The sequence below is a fragment of the Tasmannia lanceolata genome, unplaced genomic scaffold (assembly GCF_043159265.1).
Source record: "Tasmannia lanceolata isolate RefF3 unplaced genomic scaffold, GAP_Taslan_0.1 ptg000015l, whole genome shotgun sequence".
In the NCBI taxonomy this organism is placed as follows: Eukaryota; Viridiplantae; Streptophyta; class Magnoliopsida; order Canellales; family Winteraceae; genus Tasmannia; species Tasmannia lanceolata.
This window is the reverse complement of record NW_027518692.1, coordinates 43,914,974-43,942,801: the sequence shown is the minus strand read 5'-3', so window position 1 is coordinate 43,942,801 and position 27,828 is coordinate 43,914,974. Positions and strand designations below refer to the sequence as shown.

At 36.6% G+C, this 27,828-nt stretch overlaps 1 protein-coding gene across 1 annotated transcript in view; it reads left to right on the top strand.

The window, feature by feature from the left end:
- SMC3 (structural maintenance of chromosome 3) overlaps nucleotides 1–27,538 on the top strand; it is a 39,768-nt gene extending 12,230 nt beyond the window's left edge. Inside the window, exons 9-28 of the mRNA XM_077353985.1 lie at nucleotides 3,605–3,733; nucleotides 3,803–3,947; nucleotides 9,575–9,705; nucleotides 9,951–10,103; nucleotides 10,205–10,394; nucleotides 17,008–17,141; nucleotides 18,889–19,047; nucleotides 21,794–22,099; nucleotides 22,328–22,504; nucleotides 22,914–22,997; nucleotides 23,074–23,283; nucleotides 23,423–23,512; nucleotides 23,623–23,744; nucleotides 23,835–23,990; nucleotides 24,084–24,191; nucleotides 24,608–24,668; nucleotides 24,944–25,078; nucleotides 26,219–26,306; nucleotides 26,400–26,472; nucleotides 27,195–27,538. Coding sequence (XP_077210100.1) covers nucleotides 3,605–3,733; nucleotides 3,803–3,947; nucleotides 9,575–9,705; nucleotides 9,951–10,103; nucleotides 10,205–10,394; nucleotides 17,008–17,141; nucleotides 18,889–19,047; nucleotides 21,794–22,099; nucleotides 22,328–22,504; nucleotides 22,914–22,997; nucleotides 23,074–23,283; nucleotides 23,423–23,512; nucleotides 23,623–23,744; nucleotides 23,835–23,990; nucleotides 24,084–24,191; nucleotides 24,608–24,668; nucleotides 24,944–25,078; nucleotides 26,219–26,306; nucleotides 26,400–26,472; nucleotides 27,195–27,306 — 2,763 coding nt within the window. The 3' untranslated portion in view covers nucleotides 27,307–27,538. The remainder of the gene's footprint in view (nucleotides 1–3,604; nucleotides 3,734–3,802; nucleotides 3,948–9,574; nucleotides 9,706–9,950; nucleotides 10,104–10,204; nucleotides 10,395–17,007; nucleotides 17,142–18,888; nucleotides 19,048–21,793; nucleotides 22,100–22,327; nucleotides 22,505–22,913; nucleotides 22,998–23,073; nucleotides 23,284–23,422; nucleotides 23,513–23,622; nucleotides 23,745–23,834; nucleotides 23,991–24,083; nucleotides 24,192–24,607; nucleotides 24,669–24,943; nucleotides 25,079–26,218; nucleotides 26,307–26,399; nucleotides 26,473–27,194) is intronic.
- The last annotated feature ends 290 nt before the right edge of the window (nucleotides 27,539–27,828 follow it).

The following is a 27,828-nucleotide window of genomic DNA, read 5'->3' as shown; positions in this document are numbered from 1 at the left end:
AAAGGAAAGAGGGGGGGGGGGGGGGGGGGGGCGCTGTAAAAGCAGCCCATTGGAGAAGAGGAAGAAGAAGAAGAAGGAAAGAAAGAAAGAAAAAGAAAAAAATATATAGAAAAAAGGGAGAAAATCAAAGAAAAGGAAAGGAAAAATAAAAAAAAAGTACAACCTGGAAAAAGGAAACAATGAAGTGAAGTATGTATGTAAAAAAAAGGTAAAAGTCAGTCCATTAGAGGACGAAGGAGGAGAAAAATGAAGAGGAGGAAGAATAAAAAGGATAATAAATACAAAATGAAGAAAGAGGAAATACAGGCAAGAAGAAGAAGAAGATTAAACAATAAAAAATATAGAAAAAGGAAGGTGGAAAATAAGAGAAGAAAAAGAAGAACAGAGAAGAAAGTAGAAGAAGAAAGAATGATGAATATTTTATTTTGGAGACCTTCTTACCGAACATACCGGATAGCATAAAATTAATATATGAGGAATTCTTGGGAAGGGTGGTTGGTTTGGTCTCGATCGAAGTTCTACAAGTCCTTGAACCATTCCGAAATGGGGTTTAATTCATGCATTGTTGACTTTGCCATTTAAGAATTTTGTTGTGGCACAACTTCGGGTTATTTTTGCCACATTTGTTCCATGGCAATGGCAGTTAGCCCCCACTTTTTTTGGGATTCTTGAGCTGACCAATGGTGACGTACAATCCCTTGTGAAGATACTAAACAATATTCATGCAAGAAAAGCCCTAACGGGTAAAGGCCTAAAACAAAGTAATATAATAAAAAAGGCAAGTCAAATACTAAATAAATATAAGATTATTTCATTACTTATGTCTTCTTAAAAATACAAAGCCAAATACTGTAAAAAATAAAGACATGTCTTTACTTGCGTGAATGGATTGACCTGTATAAGTTCGTGTTGACATGTATCCACAACTGTGTTTGTGTTCACACATGTTGACACCGTTTTAGTCTTTGTGTAGCGTGTATAAAAAAACCTAGGTAAAAGCTCAAAAAGTACTGATCGTTTACGAAGTTATTATATTAGCTGATCGAAATCTAATTTAAGGATCTTCTTTTCTTGATTTATTCCTACTTTCTATGTTGGAAGTTGATTAGGATTTTTAACTTCGGGCTCTTAGTAGTGTTACCAAGCTAATTACCTAGCCAACTTTCTGAGGTCACTAAGTTTAAAAGTTGATCCATAGGGTTAATTATTTTACTTGGCTAGAAATTTTAATATCAAAGTTCATGCGATTCAACCTTTTCTTTTCTTCTAACTGTCTAATTGTAGAAAATTTGTGTTACTAAGTTAATTATGAAGTATAGGTCATACTGATTTCAACTAAATAAATTAATTAATATAAATCGATAAGTTACCAACATGCTCAACTTAACATTGCCCGTATTTGTTTTGTTTTGTTTTTCTATTTTTTTTATTTTTTCTTTGATTTTTAAAATTTAATCATTAATTTATTAATGGCAGCTCAATGCTGAATGAATTCATGAAAATTTTCTAAAGGATTCATTAGCCCCAACTAGTTTGGGACAAAGGCTTAGTTGAGTTGAGTTGAGTAGAGCTCAATGCTGATTGACCTGTGGTTGGGCAGTTCATATCAAACCGAGACCTTTTCCTTGTCAATCGTTGATTTGGTTTTCTAAACGTTTGTTTTGACAACTGGCATGTCTCGTATCATAAATGCCCACAATATTTGATGTTAGATTGTTAGGAAAGAACTGGTGAAGACAAAGACACATGCTCAAGTGGGGAATGCCATACTACGATGTAGTTCTCTAGTAGGATTACTTATGAAAGATTAGAAAAAGATGATGGAACATGTAGAACAACGGGTAAAATCGAGGAAGGAAACACCATATTGGTGTCCTTCCTTGAAACAAAAGGAAATGAACCATCAACGATTTTCATAGTATTGTTATTGGATTATGACAAGGAAGAGATAAAACTGTATTTTACCAGTCACATGACAGGAAAAAGATAAAGCTATCTATTTTACCAGTCATGATATGAGGCTCCTAAACTAATTATACAAGAGGTAGAAAGGTATTATAGATGATGAGCAACAGCCGACAACATGAGTACATGACTGTTCCGCAGTGGTTCTTGAGCTCTAAGAGACTTCTAATGCAGCAAGATGCTTATGAGGGTCATCAATGACTTGATCCTTGGAATCCATAGATGAGTTTCCTGAGGTCAACTATAGATGAGCTTCATGAGTTCGTCTATTATTATAAATTGAATTCTTTCCCTGAGTTGGATTTTCTATGTCCTAATGCAATTCAAAGACCCTAGCAACATCATCCTTTTGGGAGTATGTCTTGGGCACAATTTCCAAATATCCTTTATTGTTTGTAGAAATTTTAGCTCCCTGCTAATGTTGGGCTGGATCAAATGCAATAACCATTACATGAGGGAGGTTCTCAGATTCCTATTTTTCATAATCGGGATCATCATCCTCCAGACCTTTCATTTGTTCACTAATGAATATAGTTGCTAATTCGGACCATTCCTGATTGTTCCATCTAGCTTGTTAGTCATGATTTGAACTCTAGCGCGGTCCACGTGACTACTTCTTTGAGTCCGATATGGACTTGAGCTAGCCGAAAAACTATTAGATGATACGTCTTTGGATATGATAATCCAAAATCAAATCATAAAAGGTCACCACTAATTTGCTTGATTTTTCTAACCTTGTTTCAAACAGATTTTCATTAGAAGATGAAAAAAACAGGGCGCTTGCATGACCAAAATGGCCTTAAAGATGTATGTCCATCGCATTCAAATGATACGAGACTACTTCTTTGTTCGCATAGCAAAAAATGATAGAATGCCTTAAGTTTTTCCTTGAAATTTTTTGTCCTAGAGAGGACAGTTGAAAATACTCCATAACTAGGCCTTCATATTTGAAAATTTTAAAATCTCTAGATCTTCATAAAGTCCTTTCAAAATCAGTTAAGAAATTGATTAAAATTCTTAGAAAATACATGTAAGACATCATCTATTCAAATCCCACCATTCCTTCAGTTCAGCTCACAGATGATATGTACAACTGGTAGCGTCAACAGTAAGGCTAAGATCTGCGTTGAAAAGATGATCCAAACCATATATATTAGACGGGGGATATTTTGTTGAGATATCCTGTAGGATCAAGAGTTCTAGACTCTCTTGGTTCTAAATCGGCTTTGTTACTATTTAGAAAAGCAGATGGAAAACAGGTGAGAAGAGACATTTCACGAGAATGGAAATCACTCAAATCAAGCGGTCTCCCTTCTTTTATTAAGTGATATTATGTAAAGGACCAAAATAGAATAATCTCTAATGCACAAAAATAAAACCTCGAAGGCACCTTTATTTCAACTATATATTGATTACCTCTATGTGATGCTTAGGAGGTTTCTAAGTATTTGTATCATAGGTTCTTTGATTCTTGCAGTTTAAAATCACAACAGCTTTTGCATATGTTAATATCAAAATCTTAATGTTGTTTTTTGGATTTCTTTCTATAGTTTAGTACCTTTGGAACTGATGTTACCTAATGTAATTGGCATTGTTGGGTTGAATTGGTTTTAATCCTTCTGTTTGATGCGATATTCAGGAACTTGATAATGACCTCAGAACCTGTAAAGATGAATTTAAAGAGTTTGAAAGGCAGGATGTGAAATATCGAGAGGACTTCAAGCACATGAAGCAAAAAATCAAGAAATTAGACGAAAAGATTGAAAAGGCATGCATCGGGTACTTCTTTATCTTCTAATGAACATGTGCATTATTCTTAATCTTGTTTGCATTGCAGGATTCACGTAAGTTTCAGGAAGTTTTGAAGGAGAATGAGGCTTCAACAAATCTGATACCAAAACTAGAGGAAGAGATACCCAAACTTCAACAGTGTCTGTTTGATGAAGAGAAAGTCCTAGAGGAAGTTAAGGACTGGTCTAAAGGTGATCCTGTTTGTTTCTATATTTACTACTAATTCTGGAGTTTCTTGTGCAGGGTTGTTAGTTTTGATGATGATAATTATCTGGTTTAGTAAATGTTGGCTATAATATTTACACCCTTTCAATGTTACTATTTTATTTGTATGAATATTTTGATCAGGTGGGCCCAACATCTCCATCAAGCGCACGCATTGGGAGGGGCCCACCATTTACACCTAATATTTTGATGCAGTGGTGCCCACAATTTTGCACCTCATGTTTTGTTGGGTTGGGGCCCATTAATTTACACCCATGTATTGCACGGGCCAAGAATATTAGTACCTGTTATCGACACATATTCTACAAAAATAAAAAAAAGACAACAAATTGGCCCTTGTATAAAAAAAATTCCTTTTAGACATCAGTTCACTTAATTACTCTGAAATATGATACAGCATACATATTAAAAGAAATTACTAAACGATATTTATATATACATATATAGTAATAACGATAAAACGATAAGCTAAAAAAGCACATTTAGGCTCCTATCTAGATCACTGTCTCTGTGTGTCCAATAGTGCTGTTGTTTAACAGGTGGAGTTTCCTTGTCACACAGATGGACTCACTAGGACTACGAGAAACCTTGTTGAATATTGCTTGTGCCTTTTGGAACTATAGTTAGTTGAATATTGGCTGTGCTTTTATCTTTAAATAAAAATAAAAATAAATTGGCTGTGCTTTTGGAACTATAGTTAGCTACGAAAAAATTGAAATATCCACTGAAATGATGTAACGACCCGATTTCCATGACCGGATCGCTACAAGCGAACCTGCCAAAATACCCATAGTATTTTTTTTTTTAACAAACCATCTATGAAACTTAAACAACTGCCATTCTTATTCCATAACTAAAATGTTCCTTACAATAACATCGACATTTCAATAACATGTTCTACTAAATAAAATCCAAACTAGAAATTTCTTAAATAAAACCGAGACGTCGACGAAGGTATCGTCATTTCAATTATTTCTCCCATCGCTCTATGCTCCTAAACGTCCTTGTGCGCAAACGCACCCTCGTGGGCATCCTCTAATCCTGGGGAGAAAACAACGTCAAGCAGAGTGATAGAAACCTGGCAGGTATGATAGTTCAATCTAAACAACAGATCAAGATCCATATTTATTTATCAATTCAAATAAACTGAACAAATACTTTTCCAACATGATAATTTATAGAGATTTTCTAAACCAGAATAAGAGAATTCATTTTAAAGAAATACAACTACTTGCAAATTTAAATATAAGAAGATCATTTTTAAAGTGAACAACTTACTTGAACGAGAATAATTAACTAACAACCAGAATAATTACAAATCCGTTACGTTCTCATTATAACGATTTAATTTAATTCCCAGGGCACTCCAGCTCCCACTAGCTTGTTGCCCTTGCCAACACGGTCGATTCCGCGGGGACTTATTACGATAGATCATACCGCCTAGGGACTCTTGGTCTCCGTAGGATTCCGACATCAACTTGGAGTTGCACGGTTCTCCCAAGTTGTATACCTTTGTTTACGGGGATAGCTCAATGGCTTCCCATCACCCTTTCCCATTTCTTCTTTGGGTATTTCTTAAGTGTACATACGGCTCCCACGTTATTTCATATGATTAACAAGAAATACAATTTAAACTGAATATTTTTATCAGAATTCAGAATCCATTTCAACATATAATATAAAAGACATAGTTTCATTTATTTATAGAATAACTTAGAATCAATATAAATCAAATACTTCACCATTCTTTGTTGGATAAATTAAAAGCCATACGAGCAAAGTTAGGTATCACCTGTGTAATGACTGCGATTAACTTTTCTTTAATAACCCTAAGATTTAGGCTTTGGATCGATGGATCTAAATTTCAAGACTGAATTGTTAGAATTTTTAAACAAAATAATAAAAAGATTTGAAAAGTCAAAGATGCTTTTTCTTTTTTTGTTTAAAAAAATTTTGGAGGGAAGATTCAAATTACGTTTCCCTCTCTTGTTTTAAAGCAAAAGACTTGCATATGTGGGGACTTGAACCCAAGACCTTGGTGAATGTGCTTGTGGTGTGTTTTCAAAACCAAAACCGTTTTTTTTCTTTTAATGGTAATTAAGAGAAAAACGTTTTTGTCTTTTAATGGTAATTAAGAGAGAAACGTTTATGTCTTTTAATGGTAATTAAGAGAGAAATGTTTATGTCTTTTAATGGTAATTAAGAGAGAAACGTTTTTGTCTTTTAATGGTAATTAAGAGAGAAACGTTTTTGTCTTTTAATGGTGATTAAAAGAGAAACGTTTTTGTCTTTTAATGGTGATTAAGAGAGAAACGTTTTTTATCTTTTAATGGTGATTAAAAGAGAAACGTTTTAGTCTTTTAATGGTGATTAATTATCCTCCAACAGTCATATTCTCATCTATAAAAAGAAGAGAACAGCACCATTGGAGATATAGTTTTTACAGAAAACATCAAAGTTTCTGCTTGTCTTCTTCCTTTCCTCCGTTCTGATCTGAGCACAGTTCTACGGTGATTCTGGGTGGACCAGTCAGCGAGTGCACGTGGACTGGAGCCAACTTTGGCTGTTTTATCTTGGAGCGTCACACAAAGTTAAATTATTTCATCAATTCAAAACCCTTGTGTGCGTTGAGACTTTTCAACCCCTTATCAATTCTTTACATCGACTTAAAAGAACATGGATATGATTTTATCTTCAGGCTGAATCCCCTCACACTCTCACTTAGAGGCCGTCCCAATATATACATCCGAGGTCTTTACAAGGCAGGTGATACCTAACTTTGCTCGTATGGCTTTTAATTTATCCAACAAAGAATGGTGAAGTATTTGATTTATATTGATTCTAAGTTATTCTATAAATAAATGAAATTATGTCTTTTATATTATATGTTGAAATGGATTCTGAATTCTGATAAAAATATTCAGTTTAAATTGTATTTCTTGTTAATCATATGAAATAACGTGGGAGCCGTATGTACACTTAAGAAATACCCAAAGAAGAAATGGGAAAGGGTGATGGGAAGCCATTGAGCTATCCCCGTAAACAAAGGTATACAACTTGGGAGAACCGTGCAACTCCAAGTTGATGTCGGAATCCTACGGAGACCAAGAGTCCCTAGGCGGTATGATCTATCGTAATAAGTCCCCGCGGAATCGACCGTGTTGGCAAGGGCAACAAGCTAGTGGGAGCTGGAGTGCCCTGGGAATTAAATTAAATCGTTATAATGAGAACGTAACGGATTTGTAATTATTCTGGTTGTTAGTTAATTATTCTCGTTCAAGTAAGTTGTTCACTTTAAAAATGATCTTCTTATATTTAAATTTGCAAGTAGTTGTATTTCTTTAAAATGAATTCTCTTATTCTGGTTTAGAAAATCTCTATAAATTATCATGTTGGAAAAGTATTTGTTCAGTTTATTTGAATTGATAAATAAATATGGATCTTGATCTGTTGTTTAGATTGAACTATCATACCTGCCAGGTTACTATCACTCTGCTTGACGTTGTTTTCTCCCCAGGATTAGAGGATGCCCACGAGGGTGCGTTTGCGCACAAGGACGTTTAGGAGCATAGAGCGATGGGAGAAATAATTGAAATGACGATACCTTCGTCGACGTCTCGGTTTTATTTAAGAAATTTCTAGTTTGGATTTTATTTAGTAGAACATGTTATTGAAATGTCGATGTTATTGTAAGGAACATTTTAGTTATGGAATAAGAATGACAGTTGTTTAAGTTTCATAGATGGTTTGTTAAAAATAAAATAAAAAATACTATGGGTATTTTGGCAGGTTCGCTTGTAGCGATCCGGTCATGGAAATCGGGTCGTTACAACCTGCCTTGTAAAGACCTCGGATGTATATATTGGGACGGCCTCTAAGTGAGAGTGTGAGGGGATTCAGCCTGAAGATAAAATCATATCCATGTTCTTTTAAGTCGATGCAAAGAATTGATAAGGGGTTGAAAAGTCTCAACGCACACAAGGGTTTTGAATTGATGAAATAATTTAACTTTGTGTGACGCTCCAAGATAAAACAGCCAAAGTTGGCTCCAGTCCACGTGCACTCGCTGACTGGTCCACCCAGAATCACCGTAGAACTGTGCTCAGATCAGAACGGAGGAAAGGAAGAAGACAAGCAGAAACTTTGATGTTTTCTGTAAAAACTATATCTCCAATGGTGCTGTTCTCTTCTTTTTATAGATGAGAATATGACTGTTGGAGGATAATTAATCACCATTAAAAGACTAAAACGTTTCTCTTTTAATCACCATTAAAAGATAAAAAACGTTTCTCTCTTAATCACCATTAAAAGACAAAAACGTTTCTCTTTTAATCACCATTAAAAGACAAAAACGTCTCTCTCTTAATTACCATTAAAAGACAAAAACGTTTCTCTCTTAATTACCATTAAAAGACATAAACGTTTCTCTCTTAATTACCATTAAAATACATAAACGTTTCTCTCTTAATTACTATTAAAAGACAAAAATGTTTTTCTCTTAATTACCATTAAAAGAAAAAAAACGGTTTTGGTTTTGAAAACACACCACAAGCACATTCACCAAGGTCTTGGGTTCAAGTCCCCACATATGCAAGTCTTTTGCTTTAAAACAAGAGAGGGAAACATAATTTGAATCTTCCCTCCAAAAATTTTTTAAACAAAAAAAGAAAAAGCATCTTTGACTTTTCAAATCTTTTTATTATTTTGTTTAAAAATTCTAACAATTCAGTCTTGAAATTTAGATCCATCGATCCAAAGCCTAAATCTTAGGGTTATTAAAGAAAAGTTAATCGCAGTCATTACAAATGATGTCCTGCACTGAGCTTTATTTTTTTATATTTGATTTAGAAAATTATGCATGTCAGTCAGAAAAGCATTGTTTGCAAACTGAGACTAGAAATCGATAGGTATTGGCAGCAACTCCCAAGTTTGCTACATGTCTCACAAAAAGAGTGGACAATATAATAGTTTTTGGCTTCACAAATTATAGATAAAATTTCCTTTTTTCGTCTTCCTATCCTCTGACTGAGAAACAAACATTGCTATCTTACATAAATCATACTATGAAACGACCATTTATTATGATCTACTTGCAAATACATTCATTAATTGTGATTGTTTCTTTTGCATTTGATGATGTTAACGAGTATCGTGGAATGATGTGCAGCTAATGTCATTCCTTTGTACAAAATCAATGTATTCCATTCCTCTATTCTGTTGTTAAATCCCCTCAAGTCTTCTTATGTTTCATGCATGATCTTGTTTATACTTTTTCAGTGCATTTTGATTTATAGACTCCTCAAATGATCCATTTGTGACTATTGTTACTCACGGGGATTCTAAAAGAATGGCTTCTTTTTTTGCCAAAAGTATTGAATTTCTGTAGCAAAATCTTGCCGTATTTTTACTTGCCTATGTTTTCTTCATGCCCTACTAATACTGGCTCTCTGTGATTTATGTGTTACTATGGGTTTTTGGTATTTTTTTTGTATAGACATATTTCTTGTTTTGTTTCTATGAATAGACACAGTCCTTTGATCGACAAAGTATTACTTTTTTGACTGCTGTTTTACTATCTATGGATGGAATGTAGATGAAACTGAGAGGTATCGCTCTGAACTTGTGGAGGTCCGTGCTGAGTTAGAACCTCAGGAAGCTCAACTGATTGAGCATAAGGGGAAACTTGATGTTGCATGCAATGAAAGAAAGCTTTTAAAAAAAAAGGTGCGACTCTAATATTATTTTGTCACGCTAAATTAAACTTTCATAGAGGAATCTGTGACAATTATTCCGCCGCTTCATTTTGGGTGGGTACTTTTTTCAGGACCTCTACCACTTCTTGAAAAAAACAAACTGAGTGATGTCAACAGTTCAAATTTTAGAGATTTTGTTAGTTTGTGTAACATCTATTTCCACGGGAGTGAAGTTTGCGTGCAAATTTGCTAAATGGGACTTTGGTTCTTTTTCAGCATGATGATTGTCGGGTAGCTTTTGAGACTGCCCAGAGTGACATTACCAACATAGTGGATAGAATCAAAGAAAAAAATGCAGACATTGAGAAATTTCAAATAGATTTGGAGAAAAGAAAAAATGAAGTGTCAGAAGCTCACATAGTGGAACAGGTAATTATTTATATCATACACTTCTGCATTTCTATGGTTTTTATGTCATTTTTGCTTTTTAAACTTGGATATAGTAATAAAACTGCTGTGGTCCCCAACAGGAATGTATCAACCGCCAAGAATCACTTATTCCTCTTGAACAAGCTGCTAGACAAAAGGTCACTGAGCTTTTGTCTGTTCTAGAATCGGAAAAGGGTCAAGGTTCTGTTTTGAAAGCAATATTGCAAGCTAAAGAGTCAAAGGAAATAGAGGGTATTTATGGTCGTTTAGGGGACCTAGGTGCAATTGATGGTAATGATATATTCTCTTCTTAACTGAATTTTTGTAAATGATACACGCTGTCATTTAAAAAAAAATAAAAAAATGATACATGCTCCGCTAGGTGCAGTTTATGGTAATGATATATTCTCTGCTTGACTGAATTTTTGTAAGTGATACATGCTGTCATTTTTTTAAGAAAAGATACATGCTGTCAAGTATGGATAAAAATAGTCTTTCGACTCCAACATCGTATTCGAGAATGTCTTTGAGAAAGTAAACCGTTCGATCTAATTATTTTGAGTGGATATTTATGGAGTCTTTTACTTCTTTCTGATATTGGATTCTCTTTCGTTATTCTTTGGTGATGTTTCAATGCGTTTCTTGTTAAGTATGTTACTGTTCAATTTGTGAACTACTTATCCCTTTAATATCTATCATTCTATCTAAATTACTCTCTCATTCTCAAACTTTTTTTTCCCGGAGCTTAATTGCTAAAATTTCAGGCAATTGAGAGGTATAAGCCGGTTGAAACTTTATACAAGTGACGAGATTATACTAGAAGATAAACTGGGAAGAAAGTTGAAGAAAAATTTCAGGAGGTAGTAAAAAATGTAGTGTAATTGAAACACTGGAAAAGTTTGATCACTTATTTCCATGCATTACACCATCGCTATCCATCATAAACTTAGTTAGGCAGCTGGTTGTACAATTCCAATGATAGATCTCACAATAGTCACATGGCAATGGATGTTGATGGACACACATCTGTAACAGGTTGAGACTTAACTAGTCACAGACTAATAATGACGACAGTCACAGCAGTCGCTAATTGAAACTTAAACACAAATCTGGCATATGGAAAATGATGATACATCATATAAACTGAGGTGATGAGGTACTCTAGAAACAATAAAAATACCTTTACTCATTTCCAGCATAAAAACCTATCTCATGGTTGTCTAGATTAGAACTGCTATATTGTATGTTAATATATGAACCTGAGCTGTTATTGTTCCAACTGGTGAGAGATGGTCATGAAAGGAGTGACAAAATTTTCACTTGGATTTTAATGCTCTTTTAGGGGCTGATCTGTAGAAATTTTTTCTTGAATTTAACTTAGGGGCATTATTGTTAGATTTCTACATGGTGGAGTAAGTGGTGAAAGCGAAGCTGAAAAGAGAGAAGATGAGAGATAGAAAATGGCGTGAAATTGAGAAAACAAAAGTCACGCCTCTCCCCCCACGATTATATATATCAGAAAAGTGTTCCTACTTGGTCGGGTAGATAAGCTTATCTACTCAGTCGGGTTAAAAACAGTGGGGGCCCATATTGTTTGGGTGATCCAAACCATTCATTTGAAAGGCCCTTATCTACATAGGGTGCCCACAAAAAATCAGATCAATAGGATCATCATAACCCATTCAAATGTGGAGGGAAAAATGGATAGACACAATTTGTCCACAAAACTGCCCATTTTCCCTCCATTGTTGGATGGGTTAGGATGATCCTATGGGGCTGATTTTCTGTGGACACCCTATCTAGGTCAGGACCTTTCAAATGAATGGTTTGGATCACCCAAAAAATGTGGGCCCCCATTGTTTTTAGCCGACCGAGTAGATAAGCTTATCTACTCGACCGAGTACACTCACTTTTCCCTATATATATATATATATATAGTGAAGTTACAATGCAAATGACTAAATTGCCCTTAAGTGACAAGAATACATCCAACACTCCCCCTCAAGATAGAATGTATATATCATACATTCCTAGCTTGTTACAAGCATCCCTTAACATAGCAGACCCTAATTGCTTAGTGAACACATCTGCAAGCTGGTCTGCGGATCGAGTGAACGTGGTGGATATTTCTCCTTCCTGAATTCTCTGACGAATGAGATGGCAGTCCACTTCAACGTGTTTTGTTCGCTCATGGAAGACTGAGTTGTTGGCGATTTGAATTGCAGATCTGTTATCACAATACAGTCATGGTGGTCTTGAAGGTGGAAAACCAATCTCTGATTGGAAAGACCGTAAGTAGAGCAACTCTCCACCCATGTATGATATAGCTCTGTATTCCGCTTCCGCATTGGATTTGGATACAATATCCTGCTTTTTACCTCTCCAGGACACCATATTACTTCCAACAAATGTACAATAACTTGGAGACCCTGCCCCCTGGAGACCCTACCCAATCTTCATCAGTAAATCCCCCTACTCTCTCATGAGTCATGACCATGTTTCCTCAAACATAAGCCTTTTTCCTGGTGTGCCCTTCAAGTATCTGACAATCTGAATCATTACTGCCCAACTAGAGGTGTGAGGAGAGCTCATAAACTGACTGCCCACTCCTACGGCATATGAGATATTAGGACGAGTGACTGTCAAATAAATTAGCTTACCAACTAATCTCCTGTAACGACCTGGATCATCCAACAAGTTGCCTTGATCTGGAAAGAGTTTTACGTTCGGATCCATAGGCATAGATGCTAGTTTTATTCCCATGAAACCAGTATCCTCTAGAATATCTAACGTATACTTCCTCTGTGATAGAGAAAGACCATAATGAGAGTGTGCTACCTCTATGCCGTGGAAATATTTGAGAAGGCCCAAGTCTTTTGTTGAGAATTCTCCCTAAAGGAAAGTTGTCAATCTATTTATTCCACCTTTGTCATTTCCAGTGATCACAACATCATTCACGAAAACAACCAAGAATATATAACTAGCAGTGTACTGGTAGCTGAAAACAGAATGATCAACCACACACTGCTTCATACCAAAGAGCAAGACTGCATCATTGAACCGGCCAAACCATGGCCTCAGAGACTACTTTAGCCCATAAATCGCTTTCCTAAGGCGACAAATTGACGAACTCATCTGCACATGAGCAACATAACCAGGAGGTGCCTCCATGTATACCTCCTCGGAGGTCGCCATGAAGGAATGCATTTTTAACATTCAACTGATAAAGGGGCCACCCACGGTTCACAACAATAGAGATCAAAACCCAGACAGAAGGTATCTTGGCCATAGGTGAGACTGTCTCCTGATAGCCACTCCAGATGCTTGAGTATAACCTTTGGCTACAAGACACACTTTGAGACGCTCAACCGTCCCATCTGGTAGGTACTTAATATTAAATACCCATTGACACGCAACAGGCTGTGCTCCGGTGCAAAGAGGAAAAAGTTGCCACGTTTTATTAGAATGAAGGATAGCCATCTCAGCCTCCATGGCAGCTCGCCACCCAGGATGAACAAACGCCTCTAAACTTGTCTTAGGCACAGAAAAAGTAGACACACTAGAGACAAAAGAGCGAAACGAGGGTAAAAGATGCTCATATGAAACAAACTGAGAAATATGATGTAAAGTAGTGCGAGAGAGAGTGCGAGAAGCAATAGGAGAAGTACTTGATGGAGAATCATCCGATTGAGGAAGAGGATTAGCGGGCAGAGGTGATGGCCTAGCAGTGGGAAGAACAACCTGATGGGCTCAACGTGTGTAGACTTCTCAGATATAAGACGCCCTACAGTCGTCACGGGAATAATGTGCTGAGGAGTCTCTAGAGGACTAGACAGGAGTGGAATGAGCAGACTGGGCATCTCAACAAGAGCTGTAGGAGGATCAGAAGAATTGGGAGTATCCTCGAAGAAAGTGACATCTGTAGAAACAAAGGTTTTCCGCAGCTTAGGACTATAACACTTGTATCATTTTTTAGTACAAGAGTAACCGAAAAAGATATATTTCTCAGCTCGAGGATCCAGTTTGTCAAGTCCAGGAGCTAATTTGTGAACAAAACAGGTAATGCAAGGACATGTGGGATCAAGGGAAAGGGATCACCTACTGGATATACGACAGGAAACGGTGTCTATCCAGACAGAACAGAAGAATGGAGACGATTCCCTAAGAAGCTTGCCGTGAGGGCTGCATCACCCCAATAAACCTTGGGTATTCGCATCTGGAACATGATAGTGCAAGTCATATCCTATAAGTATCATATCTTCCTCTCAGCGACACCATTCTGTAGTGAAGTATAAGCACAGAATGAATCATGAATGATGCGACGGGATTCAAGAAATTGCTGAATACCATTACAGGTAGAGAAATACTCTTTGGCATTATTAGAGCGTAAGCAAGAAATAGAGCATTTAAATGATTGCATGTTCAAAGTAAAAGTGAAGAAATGCATTAAAAACTTCAGAACGATCTTTAAGTAAAAACAACCATGTAGCATGCGAGAAATCATCCACAAATATAACAAAGTATCAAGAACCATATAAAGAGACAATTCGTGAAGAACCATGGACGTCTGAATGAATAAGTTCAATAGGACTCGACGAATGGCGAACACCACATGAAGGAAACGACACTTGATGATGTTTGCTCAACTCACAAGACTCACAAGAAAATGACTCAATAGAACTAGTAATAGGGGGAGATTTACGAAGCTTCTCAGCAGGAGGGTGGCCCAAACGACTGTGCCACTGGTAAGCATCAACAGAAGTATGAAGAGCAGCACCAACAGGTCTCAAATCAAGATAATATAGGCCACCAATCTCACGACCCAAACCAATCCTCGTCCTAGTCTTCAGATCCTGAAAGGTGCAGTAAGAGGGAAGGAAAGAAACAGAACAATTAAGAGTTTCTGTCAATTGACGCGTAGATAATAGACTAACAGGAAAAGAAGGAACATACAAAATAGAAGATAAGCAAAGGTCACTAGAGATGGAGACTACACCAACCCCAGAAACATGTGATGTAGTTTCATCTGCTAAGATAAGTATGAGGTGCACTCGGAGAGGCTGACTGGAAATAAGTAAGGAGATTAAATTACAAGTCATGTGATGAGATGCTCCTGAACCAATGAGCCATGATCCAGAAAGAAAACAAGACAAGCTACCTGGCTGGGAAATGTGGAAATGGGCGACTTGCCTCTATCACGTAGGCGCACAAGTTCCTCATATTCAGCATGATTCACAAGCATTGAGTCTGGAGAGGCTGATGTAATAGGAGCAGTAGTAGGACGGTAGAGGCGAGGCTCTTTATGTAAAGCATAACAGTAGTCAACACTATGGCCATCCATACGACAATGGGTATAATATCGAAACCCACGACCACGACCTCCCCCTGAATCACGGGCAGGATCACTGCCAGCATGTGAAGACAAAACGATTGGATCCATGACAAGATTCACAACAATCAACAACAGGTCGGCAACCACAAGAATAATGTCGAGAGCAACTAACAACAAATAACCTCCAATACACACGAAGGAAACACTATCAACCCAATATCAATCCACAAACAGGAATGTCATAAAAACACCAAGTCACAAAGAACATCATCAAACAACTAATAATCACCAACAATAATCATAACCACGCAACAATCACAAAGAACCAACACCACTATCAACAATGATTAACCAATCCACCATTGACAACAACCACTGAGCACCACCAACAACCAAGCGTAGAAGCAACGAACCACCAAGACCATGAAATCAAATTATTAACAACCGATCATTACCAAAGCTAAGAAAAAATTTTCTCAGAAATTTCATTAAACAGTTGGCGTGCAATTATATCACCAAAAAAGGAATCACTAATAATTCCACCATCGACACTACCAACAAGAATCACCACGAACCAACAATTAGCAACCTACAAGAAACCAGCAACAAAGCATCCAACACTACCAACAACCCACGAACAACAAGGCAATCAACAACGCAACGAACCATCCACTATAAAACCACCAATAACCAATCATAAACACCACCACCGAATCACCACCCACAACAAACTACTAGCAAAGCACAAAGAAATCACCAAAGAAATCGGCAACATACATGATCGAACACACCAATACACGGTTCCGGGATAATGCAAATCGATTACACCACGCAAAAGGCATGCCTCTCCCTCCACGATTATACATACATACATACATACATACATACATATATATATATATATATATATATATATATTAAAGTTACAATGCAAATGACTAAATTGCCCTTAAGTGACAAGAATACATCCAATAATTATATTGTATCCCATTCACGACTAGCATGACTAACCTAACATTCCCATTTGAGTTCAGCACAATGCTACACATATATTTCAGTAGTGTTGGTTGTAACTTAGTTTTGCATGTATGTAGTATTTAATGGCCCCATACACTTGGGCAGTCTTTTTTATTTTCTTTTTCCTTCATTTCTTTCTTTTTCCTTTTTGGATTAAGTGTAAAGCACACAGTTATAAATTAAAAGTAAGAGATTCACAGATGATCCAATAAAGTGGAGGTATCTCGGAACTACTGAGTCGAACTATTTCTTAACCCACCTACTCCGGCACTTGAAGATTGGCTGCGTGCTGATACCGTATGGGACTCTACTACGTCTTTTCCATTTTTTTCCTCAATTATTAGCAATAAAGATTGCATAATACTTTTGCTGTGGCTTTTTTTCTTCTGTTCTGCTTTACATGATATTTGCAAGTCCCTATCTACTGTTTCGTTTATAATTCACATACCTATTGTCCTTTTCATCTATAACTACTATATTGAGTTGGTTTTTCTATTTCATTTGCCTCTTTTTTCGATATTTGTTTCTTTCTTTGACAAGCTTGCCACTGTACAGCAAAATATGATGTTGCTATATCAACTGCGTGTCGTGGGCTTGATTATATTGTGGTTGAAACAACGGCTGCGGCACAAGCATGTGTTGAGCTACTTCGGAGGAAGAACCTTAGTGTTGCGACTTTCATGATATTGGTAATAACTCCCATGTTATTGTAGTTCTTATAGTTACTCCATCTGTATCGTTTTGATTGAATTATTATACAAACCTCTCCTACGCACCAAATAGAAGGGACCATAGGAATTGAATTTTTTTGTACTATATCCTTTACATGGTCAGTTTTTTTTCAGATGTGAAGGCGTAAATCCTGTGTAACTCCACAGAATTGCTCATGATTTAGATGAGCATAAGAGGGAAAGCCCCATATATAGGAAATTCCTAAGAATTAGAGAACGGAATTCGTTTTCTCTTTCTTAGTAAAGCGGATTTCTCCCTTGACTGTCAAATTTTTTCATATAGAATTCTCTCCCAGGGTTGTAGAACTCATGACTCTATTAGAAAGGGCATTTGCTACTATGAATCTTGATATATTATAAAACAAAAGTTTGATGAAGATTCATTTTTTATGGTGGTCTCGGTTTCAAAATTTTAGTATACGAGTGGAGCGAGATCGACTAGAGTGCATTTAATGAATAGGAGTTGTTTATGTAGTTGCTTGGAGGTTTCTTTGATTTTGATCGAGTTGTGTGTATGTATGTATGTATGTGTACTCAACTCAACTCAATTTGTCCCAAACTGGTTGGGGTCGGGTAAATGAATCCTTTAGAAAAATTTCATGAAGAAGGTGAAAGGAATCTACCCGGCTCTAATCCTGGCTCTAGTTGGGTTCGTCTACTTAAATTTGGGGCATCTGCTCACTGTTCTTAATCACAAACAAATCAAAGACCTATACCTTCACTTTGATGATACAAGTCAACCGAAAGCGACGAGTGTTGATCCAGTTGAATGGTTTGGGAGAAATCACCAAAACAAAATCTTGGGAAAAGAACTCCCTAAAACCTAAAAACTCTACGGTTTGGGAGAAATCAACAAAACAAAATCTTGGGAAAAGAACTCCCTAAAACCTAAAACTCTCTGATGATTTTAGGTTACGAAAAAGTCTTATAAGAAACCCCTCAATTAAAACATTATAAATGGTTTTAGTTAAGAAACAACAAGGAAAAAAACCCGAAAAAAATAAAATAAAATTGTGTTCAGTTTGCAAAAATGTCATATTGTTGCAATTTACTTATGAGGGTTATGCCTTTCATCGGAGGCGTACACCTCGAGTGAAGGCCGTTTGCCTTGATGCGCCTTTTTATGCCCTTGCCCCCCTCTTGTGCACCTTTGCTGTGTTACGTTTTCCATGTGCGCCTTGGGGAGTTTTTTATGAGCTTTTCCCGGAGGTGTGCCTTAAGGCTTATGCCTTGGATGCCTTAGAAAACACTGGACACAATTGCATGTGCATATACAATTTAGGAATCCTTTTAGATGATCCTTGATAGGTTCAAGAAAAATATGACTTCAAATACTTCTACTTCAACTGTAGAAGTTTTGATTCCTTTAACTACACTTACACCTTTGTTTACTCGTGATATAAAGATTTAAATTATGGCATGCCATGTCTCTGTCAGTTAAAAATCTTTGTAAACATTACTTGCAAAAGCAAACGATGCAATATATTATGGAATGCTTGTGTCAGTTAATTTTTTTTCTCCATAGCTATAAATTACTGAGATCAATACAATCTAAGTTGGGCCATCTGTAAAGTTTGTACTTTAAAGAATATACAACCTTATATAAAGTGACTACTGTGATTATGAACTTCATTAGCTAGTATTTACATTGTATTTGTTGTATATTGTTTCTGAATTAGGAGTCTTTTTTCAACTATCCTTGCAGGAGAAACATGAATGGCATTTGCAAAGGTCGAAGGAGAATGTCATCACCCCAGAAGGAGTTCCACGCCTTTTTGATCTGGTTACTGTTGCTGATGAAAGGATGAAGCTGGCATTTTTCTCCTTACTGCAGAGCACTGTTGTTGCAAATGACCTCGATCAGGTAAGATATTCCATTCCTTTACTCCATATTTACTTCATCTTCCTTGTTATTTCTATAGACATTATTTATGCAGGTAAAAATATCCTTTCAGGGTGAGATTGGAAATATTTCAGTTGTTCACAGTAAAGGTTATCCAACTCCACTCCCTTTTTTCCTTTGGGAGAATATGGATCTGATATCCTGTGAAGGATAACTAAGATGTTACTGCAGTCTTGGACTTATTGTGGGGTTGGGGACCTTTTAGCTATCCGGTAAGTAATACTTTGTAATATCTAATGTAAAATGCAGCCCCAACAATATTAATTATTAGAGCTCCAACTCTTGAATGACGAAAATAAATTTTGAAAACCACAAATTGTGTCCTAACCGAAAATCAACCGAAGAAATAAAACCGAATGCGGACGATGGAGCTCGCTTATCAAAGTTGAGAAAAATAATTGTCCACACTTGTACCCCAACATGTCACCTTCCCCGTACTTAGGTCCTTTATGGCGCATCAATCAATGAAAGTGAGATTGGGAATTATTTTCAACTAAATGCCCTACCGAAAGTAAATTTGCAGACAGATTGGGGCAAATAAAAACACTGTTAAAGTATAAAAGATTAAATAACACCTTCTCCAACAGCTTAAGCTTTTGGAGTAACTGGTAGTTTCACATGGTATCCGAGCAAAAGTCCTGAGTTCAAACCTCCTTGATGTCAAAAAATCCACATGCGATGGTCAACCCAAAAAGTGGGGCCACATGTGCCACTTGTAGGCCAACCCAAAGAAAGAGGGGCCACACGTGAGGGGGAGTGTTAAAGTATAAAAGATTAAATAACGCCTTCTTCAACAGCTTAAGCTTTTAGAGTAACTGGTAGTTTCACAAACATAATTAAGAAGTAAGGATAAACAAATGTGAAATAGATAGAGTAACAAAACCAAGAACCAGAAATTTGTAAGAGGTCACCGTTTGCACTGACAATTTTTTAACGACCAGTGTGCCTCTTATCAGTAAGAGTCACTAGAATCTTAATACAATATTGATGAAGGAGAAGAAATTAAGGACCAAGGATACCTGAAAAGCCACTGTCAGGGAGAACCGTCAAAGTGACATTGCTGATAGCTATTTGTTAGCCCAAGGGTTCATTGGTTTCCCAACTTGGAGTTTCACTATTGCAATGGTCTATTGAACATCTTCTAAATCATATTTGGAGAAAGATTAGTCGTATGTGTAGTATGATCTGTGCTGTTAGTTGTAGTAGTAGCTTGACATGCCTGTTGGACTCCACCACCACCACCTCACCTCAAGTAACTTAGACATGGCCGACTACAAATCCACAAGTTCTCCACGACTAATAATATTAGCCAAATCTGTGCAGAAATCTGGACGAATTCTTAAAATTAAATGCATAACATTGCTTCCCTCTTGTTGTTGCATGAACTGCTGGCATTTACATCAGAAGCCCATTAATGAGATAACATGTTCCGCTCAGTCCAAAGTGCTCGGCTGTACATGTTACCCTGTACAAATATTGAGATATGTCCTACTCAACCCTAAATAATTGTGCTCGGCTGGTTTGCTGATATATTGTTTGTAGGTAATCTTGCATCTCTTCACATGTCTGATATGGGTGGTCCTTCAGAGCAATAAAAAGGCTCAGCCGAGTTTGGAACCTATGTCCATTGTTCATTCTCCATTGAATCATCCCTTTCTTAGATGAGGTTTTCAAATTAGACCCATCTAACATCTCCATCATTCATTTTCCTTCAATAAATATCTGGAAATCGAGTTCATATAGGGAGTAGTTGGAATCATCAAATGACATCGACTTAGAATCAGATTTATTATGCATAGCAGGCCATAATAAGTCACTTAAAATGCACAGAACAGCTCTCAAAGTGTATTGAAAAGTCACAAACAAATATGCCAAAGAAATTTCTCATGCATTAATGTCAGAAATCTCAAAACAGTCCACCAGTGTCTAATTAATCATAAATCACAAAACTACCATACCAAAAATGTGATGAGAATTAGGGCTTCCTCAATCAAGATTTTTTTAGAGACTGGGGAACTGCCCTACGATCGCAATGGATTTAGAAAACCAATGGCCATAATTTAGTATCTTAAAAAGAATTAGCTTACGTCAACCTAATCCCCTATGCTAAAAAAACCAGTCTAAGCCACACAAATTCTCAAATTAGGCTCCAAAAAGAGAAACACAAAATACAGACCAAATTACATCCAAGAAATGAACACCAAGATGGATAGAAGCTTCTTCCTCCACTAAATTTCTGCACGATAATTTTCTCTTCCCAAAATAATATCATAGATCTTCCTTCACTCTGATACCATGCCAATTGATATTTGATAAAAGAAGATAAATTGATGGAAGGAGGAGTTCACGTCATACCTCACGTCTTATCTCCTCTATTTTATATTGCTAAAAAAAGCCAATTACTATGACCTTGAAATATACATAAGTCAAAGGGAAAACAAGTAAACTAGTGATGTGTATGTCTTACATAACGTCAATGGTGTATTTAAGTGATAAATATAACTATTTTCCTCAGGTAGACATCTACATAAGTTACCTCTTTCTTCTATATGAAGTATATCCGCATTCCAAGTGACGTTCACTCCAACATATTGGTTTCTAAAATGTTTATGCTCTTTACATGTCTTCTTTTCTGTATCTTTCTATTAAAAGTTAATGGCAGTTATAAAAGTTCTTCTAACAGTGGTTTTCTGTTTCATTCTGTTAGGCTACAAGGATTGCATATGGTAAGAAAAAGGAATTTGGGCGTGTAGTTACTCTTGATGGTTCGCTTTTTGAGAAGTCCGGTACAATGAGTGGTGGTGGTGGCAAGCCACGTGGTGGTAAGATGGGGACGTCTATTCGAGCCAGTGTCTCCGGAGAAGCGGTTTCAGATGCTGAGAGAGAGCTTGCTGACCTCGTCAATGAGCTCAGCAGTTTACGACAGAGGATTGGCAATGCGGTGCGGCATTATCATGGCTCTGAAAAAGCTGCAGAGCATCTCGAAATGGAACTTGCCAAATGTCAAAAGGAGGTAGATATACACGCATAAATCCTCCTATGTTACTTTTAACTGTTATTTTATGGACCATTTTTACATTTCATTCATTGTGTAGTGTGAGGGCAAGCCTTGGCGCAACGGTAAGGTTGCTCCATTGTGAGCCTCGTGCACTGGGCTCGTGCACTGGGCCGCCCTTTATTCATTGTGTAGCCTAAACATACTCATGGGTTCTTGATGCTTCTGAATATCCTTTTTGAGCAGATAGACAGTTTAAATGCACAACTCAGAGATAAAGAAAAACAGCTTGATTCTTTGAAAGCTGGAGCACGGCCTAGAAAGGATGAACTGGATAGACTGAAGGAGCTTGAGAAGATAATATCTTTTGAAGAAAAGGAGCTTGAGAGCCTTTCTAATGGCTCCAAAACACTTAAAGAGAAGGTGTGCGATTGCAGGGGAATCTTTGCTCAAACTGTCTTATAAGTTTGATTATTCTGCGACCAATCTTCCGAATGAATATAATTCATACTTTCTAACTTCAAGCATGGTTTTAAATTTTGTCCGAAATACCAGAATTTCCACCAATTTTCGGACTTCATCTGGGACCGTAATTTCCACCGAAATTTCGGATTTCGTCCGGGACCAAAACTGTAATTTATACCGAACTTTTAAGATTTACACTGAAATTACCTAAATTTCCACCGAAACTGAAATTTCAAACCTTGCGTTCAAGTATATTTGCATAAGCATGGACGCATAAAATGTTGCATCCTTATTTTTATGATATCAGTCAGGATTTTGTGATTTTGTCCAATAATATCATTGACTTCCGTGTTTTAAATTCTTTTAGGCTTCAGAGCTTCAGGCTAGAATTGAAAATGCAGGTGGTGAAAGGCTGAAAACTCAAATGTTAAAAGTCAATAAGATTCAATCTGTAAGTACACACTGCATCAAATTATGGTGAAGCCATGGAAGGGTGCTTTTATTAATGTCTAAGTCTCTCTCATCAGGATATCGATAATAATGGCACAGAGATAAACCGTCATAAAGTTCAAATAGCTACAGGAGAAAAAATGATAAAGAAATTGACAAAAGCAATTGAGGAATCGAAGAAAGAGAAAGAAAAAGCTGCCAGTGAGAAGGAGACGATGGCGGCTGTCTTCAAAGAGATAGAACAGAAAGCATTTGCAGTCCAAGAGAATTACAAGAAAACACAAGAGGTTTTTCAGCGATTAACATGCTAAATTAAATACTGTACTTGCACGCATGAATATATTTTCTTCTATTAACTGCGCACACACACACGTGTGTGTGTATATTCACAAAAATGCATTTTATGATATATGATATGTTTTACAGCTCATCGATAAACATAAGGCTGTACTGGATGAAGCTAAGGCGGACTATAACAAACTGAAGAAAATCATGGACGACTCACGGGCTGCTGAGGTTTTGTGCAAATAAAGAAAACTCACTGTTTTTTTTTTCATTGTCACCAGTTCTTAACCTACCAACCTTTTTTCTATTACTCCGCAGTAAAAGATTTTCTGATACTATAGGTTGATGCGGAGTATAAATTACAAGATATAAAGAAGCTTTCCAAGGAATGGGAAATGAAGAGAAAGTCTTACAACAAAAGGCTTGATGATATAAAGATGTCTTTATCAAAGCAATTGGAACAGTAAGCCCTGCTAATAAATCATCTCTTTCAATTTAAGCAAGTCGATAGTAATTTCCTAAACCGATCTTTTGACAAAAATTGTGACTGAAGAATTGCAAAGGATGGGATAGAGCCTGAAAAGCTTGAAGTGACCTTGACCAATGAAGCATTAACTGAAGCTTGCGATCTGAAAAGAGCACTGGAAATGGTTGCATTGCTTGAAGCACAGCTGAAAGACATGAATCCGAACCTAGACTCAATTTCAGAGTATAGATTCCCTTTACAAGCTTTTCTAGATGGTGTATATTTTGCATGTCAACTTATATAGCAATACGTATGACAAGCATTTAATTGTTACAGATATCGGAGAAAGGCTTCCTTGTATAATGAACGTGTTGAAGAATTGAATGGGGTGACTACAGATTGTGACAATCTAAAGAAGCAATCTGATGAATTGAAAAAGAAACGGTAAGTGCATTCTCTCCAAGTTTCTCTAAGTTTTGCACATCGGGTCGTGATTATTGTTGACTCCATTCAAATGTTATAAAATGTTGGCTCTTTTTAATTTTGCAAAATACTCAAATGACTGGATAAGTTCTTAACTAATTTCTTAGCCAGTCAATGAGGTTTTGAACTTTGACCCAACCTTTAGGGCGCGTTCGGCTGCCAGAAATTGTTTTCCATGATAAATCAGGCATCCCCAAGTGGAGATGAGGTAGAAATCGCTAAAAATCAGGAAACACAATCCCGGAAATTATTGTCTTCCGGTGATAGAAGTTGCCAAGAATCCGGAAACAAAAAGCTCTACTCAAAACATGCCCTTAATGTCTTTTATTATCCGTTTCATTTTATTGGTGTGATGATATCTCTTAATATTGTTTCAGGTTAGATGAGTTCATGGAGGGATTTAACACAATATCTCTGAAGTTGAAGGAAATGTATCAGGTTTGTCAAATGGATGCTTTACGCAGTTAATCTATAATATAGTTCCAGGAGTCCTTTGCTGCTCTTGTTTCACAAGATCTTGATTCCTAGATGCATTGATGATTACACTAAATTGGTATATCATTTTTGGTTTGTTATTGCAGCTCCCTCTTCATGCCACTTTTAATAACAAAAATCTCAATCATACTAGTGACAATTCTACTTATTTTCTGGAAAAATTTCAGTTGGTATTCTACTCATGATTCTGATTGTTGAAATTGGTTATTATGTCGCAGATGATCACACTAGGGGGTGATGCAGAGTTGGAGCTAGTTGACTCTCTGGATCCTTTCTCTGAAGGTGTGGTTTTTAGTGTCAGACCCCCAAAGAAGAGCTGGAAAAACATCGCGAACTTATCTGGCGGTGAGAAGGTAAATTTTGGATGCTAGCATTGCATGCATAGGCACGAAAATAAGAAGCTAAAATCATTTTCTTGTGAAATTTTGGCTCTATTTATTCAGTTTTACTATTATCTTGACTTCAAGACTTGTTAATATTCCATCTGCATAGTTTGTTCTTTTCTTTGTTTTTATTTTTATGTAATCTAAAATTTTGCATTGGAAATATGTGAGTAATTCTCATCAATCTGATTAATAGGAGAAAATCAGGGGGAAATACACAAAAATAATACTGAATGTCTTACCATGGATGGTGAAGAAGTGATAAGAAGAATGGTGTCTTCTTACCGTGGAGCATTCTTAAAAGGCAAACAAATCCCTGATAAATTTTTGATTGCAAAAGAGTGTGCCTAGACTCACTGGAAACAAAGGAAAAACCGGGATATTCTATAAGATTGATATGGAGAAGGCACGCAGGCACATTGAGTGGAAGTTTTTAGTTTAAAATCAAACAATAGTGGGCTTTTGGTATAGACAGAGCATGGAGATGCTGTATTTGTAAATGTTGTTCAATGGCCTTTGTGCTTATTAACTGCTCACCATTGGGGTTGCTTTTGGAACCTTTGCCCTGATTGTGTTTATAGTCTTTTTATTTAGCAAAGGATAGTCCCTTGCTTGATGTAGGCATCGAGACATATAACTGACACAATAAGAGTCCTTCGCATGTGATTATGGTTCCGGGATTGAGCCTCTAGCTCAATGGTCAATTCCTAGTTCATCAACCTAGAGATTGGAGGTTCAATTCAAGCTTACCTACCAAAAAAAATTATGGTTCCGACTGCCTCGGCCAAAGGCGATTGGTCCTTCATGCTTTGTAGCTAATAATTTTATCATTTCTCAAATTTTCATTTTGTCAAAAATAAAAAAATAATTATATGTTAAGTTGCAATCATGTCCACCTGATTCCATCAAATAAAGCAAGTTTTAAGCATGAAAACAATGAAAACTCATGAACTGTTCCCTCATCTCATTTTTAATAGATCCTTTGATTCTTCAGTGCTATATGTCGAACATGGCGTCTTTATATTATGTCAGATTTTTTTATATAGCTTTTTAATTGAATTCTAGATTTTTAATAACACTGACCCCAATTTATATTTTTATTGCTTTCAGACACTGAGTTCATTAGCACTAGTTTTTGCACTCCATCACTACAAACCTACTCCACTCTATGTAATGGATGAGATTGATGCCGCTCTTGGTACTTGACTTCAAATTAACCTATTCTTTTTCGTTTACCGCATTCTTTTTCACCTTTTAGATGCACTGACTCTGGTTTCATATGTTCCTGTAGATTTCAAGAATGTTTCCATTGTAGGCCATTATGTGAAAGACCGCACGAAAGATGCACAGTTCATAATCATAAGGTACATATAGTAGGATTTATGTGCATCCTTCCCTTGGGGGCATTATTATAATTTCTATTTTGACTCCTTGGCAGTTGTGTTCTCTTTTGTTCTTGACAGTTGTTTATATATTTAGTTTCTAGGCCGTGTTTGGATATCTTTCTGGTCATGTTTGGCAACAGGGAATTTTTTTCCTTAGAATATTAGCTTATCTAATGGTGAGGGAGGGCAGGAAAGGGAGAGACTTAAGAGGGACGGAGTGCGGAGGGTGCGAAAAGGCTGAAAAAAGAAGGAAAAATACTCCACTCCAAATATAACTTTTCCCCCCTGCCTTTAGGTACTTCTGTGACTCTCCTCACTCATGCACTCTCAAGTCTCTCCTCCCACCCTCTCTACCTACTTGATCAACTAATATTCCATGGAAACAAAATTTCATGCTTGCCAAACATGCCGTCTACCTTTGTTCAAACTAGTGGTTTAGTCCTTATTGTAGGAACTGTGAATTTTGTTCAAATTATTGATTTAGTCCTGATTGTGGAAACTGTGAATTTTGTTCAAACTACTTGTGTAGGCCTTATTGTAGGAACTGTGAATTTTGTTCGAACTACTTGTACAGGCCTTAATGTAGGAACTGTGAATTAGTAGCTTTTCACTATATTTTCTAGTCACGATTTCACTCTTGTTCTTTATACACTAATTTCTTTTATTGATTGTTTGTTTATAATCATTCTGGTTACTTGCAGCCTGAGAAATAACATGTTTGAGTTATCGGATCGACTGGTAGGCATTTACAAAACTGATAACTGCAGTAAGAGCATTGCTGTTGACCCAAGGTGTTCTATCACCTCCGCCTAAGCAGCATAAAATGTTACGAGGAGGGTCGCACTTGTATCATATCATGAATTCTACCACAATTTGTCTATGTAAAGGAATCTCAATCTTAAGTTACTGGAAAAATGTTTAATCATGAGCCTATATACAATCGAATCACAAACTGCCTAATTGGAAGTAACTTATAATGATGCATATATTTAAAAGCATGTGTGGGATCATTTACAATTTGAATCAGGGGATCCATTTTCTGACCGGTCTCAAAATGTGTACTGAAGTAATTTAATTATGCCTTACCCTTAATCCAGAAAAAAGGCATTGTTGTGAAATGTTAGCTGGGATAAGTAAATTTGAATTGCTTCCCAAGTTCTTTGATCTTGCTATTGGATCATATGCTTCTTCTGCCAAGTCTTGACTAGGCTTGAGCATGTTTTTGCTTCATTTTTTACTGTTTCTGTTGCATTTGCCCTTTTTGTACCTGGGTAGAAGCAAGAGCTGGGAGGCATCAGCATGAAATTTTTTTCAATTGTATATTATCATGAAATA